This window comes from Octopus bimaculoides, chromosome 5, assembly GCF_001194135.2.
Source record: "Octopus bimaculoides isolate UCB-OBI-ISO-001 chromosome 5, ASM119413v2, whole genome shotgun sequence".
Taxonomy (NCBI): domain Eukaryota; kingdom Metazoa; phylum Mollusca; class Cephalopoda; order Octopoda; family Octopodidae; genus Octopus; species Octopus bimaculoides.
The window spans coordinates 51,006,111-51,014,812 of NC_068985.1; the positions used below are offsets into that span (position 1 = coordinate 51,006,111).

General features: G+C 36.7%; 1 protein-coding gene across 2 annotated transcripts in view; it reads right to left on the reverse strand.

The window, feature by feature from the left end:
• Positions 1-8,702, reverse strand: part of LOC106875965 (alpha-L-fucosidase) — a 66,546-nt gene that overhangs the window by 47,163 nt on the left and 10,681 nt on the right. For both annotated transcript variants that reach the window (XM_052968378.1, XM_014924306.2), the window contains exons 2-4: positions 5,717-5,823; positions 3,402-3,529; positions 877-1,010 (exon numbers count right to left, since the gene is read on the reverse strand). In XM_052968378.1, the coding sequence (XP_052824338.1) occupies positions 877-1,010; positions 3,402-3,529; positions 5,717-5,823 (369 nt within the window). The remainder of the gene's footprint in view (positions 1-876; positions 1,011-3,401; positions 3,530-5,716; positions 5,824-8,702) is intronic.

The following is an 8,702-nucleotide window of genomic DNA, read 5'->3' on the forward strand; positions in this document are numbered from 1 at the left end:
AAGGGAAAAAGCAAACTCAACAGAAATTATTTAACCTGAGTTTCTGGTAGAATATTTCTTTTTTCTCGGTCCATCATAGGCACCGATTCTAGCTGTAGAAATCTTGCCAAAACAGACACTAGAGCCCAGCACAGTGCTCTTTTGAAACTATCCAACCCATGCCAGCAAGGGAAACAGATGCTGAATGATGATGATGGTGGTGGTGGTGTATGTATCTCCTAGTCTTGAGGAGCATCACTATCATACAAACAGTGTCATTTATTTCTAATATCCTGCAAGAATATGTCTGGCCATGGAAAAATATTACCTTACTTGAAAATGGAAACAAGTGTGGGTTGGTGACAGAAAAGGAATCTGGCTCTAGAAAATCGACCTCAATAAATTCTGTTCGACTCATACAAGTATAGAAAAGTGGATGTTAAAATGATGATAACGATGATGACATATATATAGTATAAAACCTAAGAGTCTTGTATACTAAGTCACTGCATCCCATTACACAGCATAAATAAACTGAAGCAATTAAATCATGAAAGACCATTTAATAAGATACAAATCTATTAAATTTCAGTGAAATTGTGTCAGTGACCAGATCACAGTTGTGCTATAAAACTTTTGACATGAAATAAATTTAAATTCATGAGTTTGGATGAGATCGTATATCCTGAGGAGAATAAGGATTTAATTTTGGGGGTTTGTCTCTTCATATAATGGGGACAATATTTTCAGTAAGTCATATGCGAGGAGCAAGTGTTGTTGTAATAACAATAGTATAGAGTAACAACCAGAAAAAGAAATAAAGACAACATGGATATCAAACAGTTAAAACTGAAATAAAACTGTATTGGTAAACATAAATATCATTAATGTGATTACCTTTCATTATAGAGCCAGGCCATGAATTTAGTTGTATTGAAGTATTCACTGGTTGCCTCCCAATCACCATCACCCCAAAGTATTTCTGGTTTATATTTTTTCACAAGTTCTGTTAATTCCGGCATTAATTTTTCCTAGAAATGGAAAGAAAAATTCATTGAACCCCATAAAATCCATGCAACATATGTTTTCAAGAAATCAATACTTCTAAACTATTTGCCCTCATCTTTCATTTTTTTTTTTTTTGCATGTTTCAACCATGACATTATTAGTTTGATCTACATGTACCCTACTACTACTATTCACACATACACACATGCTCCTAAATGTTTCAGCAAGGACTCTGAAATGGGAATTTTATGAAGACCTGGAAGAGTACTGGTTCACAAATCTACTTAAACTGCCATGATGGGAGATTTCAATGCAAAAGTAGGAAAAAGGAAACAAAGTGACAAATGTGCTCGAAAATTTATATCAGCTCCGCCCTAGTAAACAAATAATACATATTGCAGGATGTTTCTATCATAGTGCTATTCAACACCAGTAAGTGACTTTGCATATTATGAACAAAGATCATCATTGGTGAGATAAGGGAGAAAAATGCACTGCATATCTTAGGTCTTCAGTATGATGCTGTTACAGGATGCTATCATCTTGAAGGAATTGAAGACAATGACAATATGAAAAGCTACATGTGGAAAGAGGGAACTGTAAGCCCACAGAAGCTAAACAAAATGATCACAGAGAAAATAAGGAAAATGCCAGAGAAACAGAAGAGGTGCAGCAATATCAAAGGAAGGTTAACTAGGAAGTTAGTTTTTATATGTGGCAGATGTTCAGGTGCAATAAACACTGAAAATGTGCAGAAAACAACTTCTGTCACATTCCAGAGAGAAAAACTGGATGTAGTTGATAGCTTCCAATATCTGGGTGACCAAGTTAGTAGTGGGGGTGGGTGCAAGAATAGCCTGGGCAAAGTTCAGAGAGCTCTTACCTCTGCTGGTGACAAAGGGCCTCTCACTCAGAGTAAAAGGTAGATTGTATGATGCATGTGTATGAACAGCCATGCTACATGGCAGTGAAACATGGGTTGTAACTCTTGAGAACATGCGTAAGCTTGCAAGGAATGAAGCCAGTATGCTCCGATGGATGAGTAATGTCAGTGTGCATACCCAAAGAAGCATCAGTTGTGGTGTGCAAGAGAGACGATTGCGCTGGTATATATATATGTTTAAATACATATATATATATGTGTGTATGTGTCAGAGCTAGAGGAAAAACTTCAGGTGTGGAAGCAAAGGTTAGAACTGAAGGGCCTTAGAGTCACCCTACCAAAAACCTTAAGTCTTAATAAGTAGGAGGGCAGACAAACCACAAATCCCTTCAGGTAGATGGCCCTGCTCGATCTGTAGAAAAGGCATAGATAGAAACTCCATAAGATGTACTCAGTGTAAGCTATGGACATATAAGAGATGCAGCAATATCAATGGAAGGCTAACTGGGAAGATAGTTTTTGTGTGTGACAAATGCTCAGGAGCAATAAACACTGAAAATGTGCAGAGAACAGCTTCCATCACATTCCAGGGGGAAAAACTAGAAGTAGTTGATGTCTTCCGTTATCTAGGTGACCAAGTCAGGAACAGGGGTGGATGCTCTGAAAGTGTAGCTGCTAGAATAAGAATAGCCTGGGCAAAGTTCAGAGAGCTCCTACCTCTACTAGTGACAAAGGGCCTCTCACTCAGACTAAAAGGTAGACTGTATGATGCATGTGTGTGAACAGCCATGCTACATGGCATTGAAACATGGGTTGTAACTCTTGAGGACATGCGTAAGCTTGCAAGGAATGAAGCCAGTATGCTCCGCTGGATGTGTAATGTCAGTGTGCATTACATGACAAAGTGTAAGTGCCCTGAGAGAAAAGTTGGACCTAAGAAGCATCAGATATGGTGTGCAAGAGAGACGACTGTGCTGCTATGGTCATGTGTTGCGAATGGATGAGGATAGTTGTGTGAAAAAGTGTCACAGCCTAGCAGTGGAGAGAACCTGTGGAAGAGGTAGACCCAAGAAGACCTGGGATGAAGTGGTGAAGCACAACCTCCAATGTTAAAAGCACCATTCAAGCATGATCGTTGCTAGGGCTGCTGACTAGCTCCTGTGCCGGTGGGATGTAAAAAGCACCATTTAAGCATGATCATTGCCAGTGTTGCCCGAGTGGCTCCTGTGCCGGTGGCATGTAAAAAACACTATTCGAGCGTGGTGGTTGCCAGTGCAAGGAGAATAGGTATCAGGAAGGACATCTGACCATAGAATATTGTTTCAACAAGTCTCATTCAATACATGCCTGCATGGACAAAAAATGAATGTGATGATGATAAATTTGTGTGTATGTGCATATACATACAGACATATGAAATTACAAACACACACTTACACATGACAATGTCAACATTGTGATTAAAGATTGCTTATTTTTCTGTATATGTAAGTTTTCAGAATAATAATTCCTTGTTAAAAAAAAAACCAACCTTTACATAATTCTGAGTTTTAAACTTATGTCTTTTATCTTCTAAATAATGAGGATTGAACCATTCATACAAGGAATGGTAAACACCAAACTTTATCCCCTTTTCTCGTACAGCAGCTGCCAGTTCACCTAAGAGAGGAAAACAAGAAAATTCTATTAACGACAAAAGAGAAGCATCTTGATTAATTAATATAAAAAACCAAATATTTTAGCCTTAACAGAGGAATTTTCAGCAGGACTGGATATTTCTGAGTATTGCTCATTACATTGAATCTGTTCATGCAGACCTTTGAATAATTAACTTCAGTAGAATACTTTTGTTTAAATATGCTAATTATTCATGTCTATTAACATCTAGTGAAGCACATAGCCTTGTGGTTAGTGTGTTTAGTTCATCAGTATAGGGATATAGATTCAATTCCTGGACTAAGAAGCTCATTGTGTCTCTGAGCAAGGCACTTCATTTTACATTGCTCCAGCTACTCAGCTTTAACGAGTAAACAGCCCAGTCCTAGTGAAGCCTCTCTTCTTCTGGTTGAATGTTTTGCTTATGACTACATAGGAACTTAAAACAATTAATGAATGCATGGTACATGTTATCAAGTCATACTCACACACACAGATGAGGACTTGATGTACTGTAAATAGTGACTATTTTAATAACTACAATGATGTCTATGATTCACTGAAGTGGTCTAATAAGAGTGGAATATTGAGACAACATTGTTCTTTCTTCCCTGCATAATTATTCATAATTTTTCATGTTCACTACATGAAATATAGTAACACTCACTACCAGAAAATTAGCCAAATGGTCAGCTGTTCATAATCTATGACAGCCACTACAAGTAATATGTTACCAAGGTATGTCATTCTTAGTAGTTGATGCCATCGCAGCAGCACTGTTTGTTTTCTGTGGCATTGTAATTCACAGTAATACTGTGGAACCGATAAATGATTCTTTAATATATAAGTGTTCAATTTCACACATGCTGTAGGATAAGTGTCAGAATAACTACACAAGGCAGTAAGACTGCATGATGATTGACTTGAATCTTGTGAGCTTGTAGGGCTGGGTTCAGATCTTCTTATGTCACTCATCTTCAACCTAGAACTGATCTGAGTATTTGGAAGGCACTCCCTCCAAATAAGATCTAATGTTTTCCCTTCCCAGATCATAAACAATAATCAACAGATCACAAATTTTTCTATACGAATAATGCTGCTCCTGGATAGGAGACAGTTACTTAAAATGTCTATTTACAGCCAGGTAGGCTGATCCAATGAAAGCTAGATATTTGGGCCATGGAAAAAAATGTAATATAAATATTGGAGATCAACCAATACTACTTTAGATAGGAGCTATTAACATTACCAAAATATAAGTTATAGATGAACTCTGATATGTAACTTTTTATCCAGAAAACAAACACTAGTAGCTGATATTTATTCTTTTTTTATTAAGTTGGTTCAGAGCAGAAGCCATTGCAGTAATGATAGAAGGGATACATCACATCTATAAGTTCAATTATAGTTGTGGGAACATCACATCTATCGGTTTAATTATCGTTGTTGTGTGCTGGTGACTGAATTTTTGAATATCTAATCAGATGGTCTTTCTTTGGATGCCTATATTCATAGAAACAATACCATGCAGATAAATAGGCATTACCCTAATGAGCATACACCTCATGTTTTATAGGGAGTCAACAACAAATCAAGATTTAAGTATTTTCTGGTCCTTAAGAAGAAGCTTAGCTTTTGAAATGTAGCTTTCACAAAGTTATAGATCTGTGCTCTCAAAAGACCATCAGATATTATGAAGTCTGACATTTTTAGTGAGGCAGTCCTATATTTTAGAAAATTTGGTCACTTGCCTCAACTTTTCAGATTTTCATGTTACTCAAGGGTTAAAGCCATATGTCGTTCATAACAAGGGATGGTATTAATATCCTAAGTTTATTGTCTTGATATGTGTAATGACTGAGATTAGCTGGTCAATAAAGACATTAAGTCAGACCAGTAAAACAACCCAAGTGTCTGACAACAATTATTGTTCAAGATGGACAGATTTTTTATATCTAATTGGGTATTATGTTTCTTGACTAATGTTATGTTTATGAAGAAAGAAAATAAAGTGGGAAAAGGAAAATGAAGAAAGAAAGGAAAAGAGAGATACAGAGAGAAAGAAAGAGAGAAAGAACAAGAGAGAGAGAGAAAGGTATAGGTGGAGAATGCAAACAAAACAAGAAATGCTGAAATTTTGTTTGCAAATGAGACAGAAATCTTACATTCAGAAGACAAAGATATAATTACCTAAGAGATCTCGATGTGGACCAACATCTTCTGAATTCCAATTCCATGAATGTTCCGAACCCCATAGAGTATAGCCTTCATGGTGCTTTGATGTCAAAACAACATACCTTTATAGAATGGAAAATATGTTGAAAAAGAAATAACAATAAAATGCAATGAGGGAAGAGGAGGAAGCTTATATAAAACAAAATACAACTATAGGTACATAAATATTTGTTGTACAAATCATCAATGCTGGTTAGTTCAGAAAGAAATAAGCAATGGATAATGATTCCAAACTATTAATAATCAATATCTAAAGGCATACACTTTCTTAACTAATCAAGCAAATTTATATTTGATGGTGATATACTAACAAGGTCCAATAATGTGGGAACATATTCAGTTTTCCCCCTTTCACACCAACAAAAATCAATATTACCCTAAACATGTAAATTAATTCAGTTAAAATTTTAGGATTTATCTTTTGAAATTATCTTTCCTTTTTCTTGGTTAGTTGTTCACAATTACTGCCAAATTTTTGTTTTCTTTCTTCAACAAAGGGGGAAATTTCAATTAATTACAAATTTTTCTTGTGTAAGTCAGTTATAACACAATTTATTAATCTAAATTCCTGCTACTGGCCCATTTGAATTATTTCCCTTACCTCGGTGCATTTTTTTTTTTAATTATGAAAATTACTACTAACAAAGATCTTTATAATTCTTTTTCAAGTAAAAATGTCAGATCAAGCAGAATGGAGTGACTATGATTCTCTAATAAAGTTCAATAATAAAGAAACGTGTCAATAGTTATTCCATTATCTGTTAACAAAGATCAAATTTCCCCTTCAGCCTGTGAATTGATTTGGTGAGATTAATTGTTGATTTCTTGGAATTATCTCACCATTTTTCTTGCTGAGTCGTTAACAAATGCTGCTGTGCTTTTGTTTCCTTTTACTAATTAAAGTGCAATTTCAACTAACTGTGAATTTTTAAGTGTGAGCCATTCAGTATGTTAACCTTTAACTTATCTAAATTTGTAACATTGGCCGATTTAAGACATTTCCCTTCAAAGATTGTATTAATTGTACATACCTATACTATCTTTTACTTGTTTCAGTCATTAGATTGTGGCTGTTAGAAATTTTAGTCGAATGAATTCCCCAGCACTTTTTCTTTTTTAAACCTGGTACTTATTCTATTATTCTCTTTTGCTGAAATGCTAAGTTACAGGAAGTGGGGAACAAAACACAGACACAAATACACAGACAGACAGATATACATATACAACACACGTATATCTGCACCACATTTAAACAGTCAAACCTCCATACATGCATATATATATTATGCATACTTATACATGCATATATATATATACACATACATATATATATATACACATGCACTTACACATATACATACATATATACGTAAACATACATGTATACACATATCTATGCATACATACACACCATTCATCAACACCTGCGTGCCATTAGAAAAGTCAGCAAATTAGGTCAATGGGTTCCTCACAAACTTTCTGAGTCTAATTGCACGCAGAGAGTGAATGTGAGCTCTTCTTTGCTGTCATGTCTCACGAATGAACCGTTTTTGTACCGAATAGTGACTGAATACAAGAAATGGGTTCGTCGTCATCATCATCATCGTTTAATGTCCATCTTCCATGCATGCATAGGCTACTGTGTCTGTTTTGGCACAGATTTTATGGTTGGATGCCCTTCCTAACACCAGCCACTCCAGAGTAGACTCAGTGCTTTTTACATGACATTAGCACAGGCGAAGTTAGATTTGGCATGATTTTTACTCCTGGATGCTCTTCCAAATGCCAACTAATTTACAGTGTGGACTGAATGCTCTTAAGGTGACACTAGCACTGGCAGGGTAACCAAGTAACTCACAAGACAAGGAATTATGAGAGGAGCAGGGCATTTGAGAAGGAAAACTTGAGTCAGAGGATGAAAGGTTAGAGTGTGACAAAGAGACAAAAGCGGGTGTCATGCCACAACAGAGAGGGCATTAGAGGAGGTGATCGAGTATCAATGATGAAAGGTTAGAGTCTAACAGAAATAGGTGTCTTGAGAGAGAGAGAGAGAGAGAGAGAGAGAGAGAGAGAGAGAGAGAGAGAGAGAGAGAGAGAGAGAGAGAGAGAGAGAGAGAGAGGGGTACAAGAAACAAGGCCAGAAACAAATTTCTGATGTAAAGGTGATACTTGGTTACCTAGTCAGAGGAAAAACAGAGGACAAGAAAGAGGATTGAAAAACAATTATCAATTTATGAAGAGGAAATGTGAGGAAGAAAAAGATGCAGTTAGAAGAGAAGTTGTAGTTTGATTTCTTAGGGTACAGTGGGTGAGACATAATTCTTCTAGCACTCAGTTTTGTGAACAAGTCTCCTCTAGGACTTCATATCGCCAAACATCTCAGTCCACTATCATTTCCTCCGTGAGGCTCAACATCCTAAGATCAGTCCTCGCCACTATGTCAAGCACTGAAGACAGTGGGTAGGGAAAAGAGAAACACCAGCACCCCAGGCTGAAAAAAAGTCTTCACCCATGTAAGATGTTATCTGTTTGGTGGAATATGAAAGGTTTAGTCCACTTTGAACTTTTAAACCAAAACCACATGATAACAAAGGAGATCTACTGTCTCTCAGTCATGACTGGGTTCTCCTGCTTGTGTGGCATGGTGCAGAGTCCTGTTGCCAGACATAGGGTCTTCCAGCAGCCACCCTCTTGACCCAGGCATTACCTGATGTAGGCCTCCATGTTGTGCCTGAGGACGTGTGGAAAGATGAATGGAGGCATAACGTCGCCGTCACTAGTGATAACTCCAAATGCCATGATGTTGACTGGATGTTTGATTTTTATCACTCTCAGTACATGTCCTCAAATTGACACCCAAACACTCTGAAATGTTGGGATTGGAGGTTCCAGTGTGAATTCCAAGCAGTACAGCATGTCATTTCCAAATTTCTGGTAAATT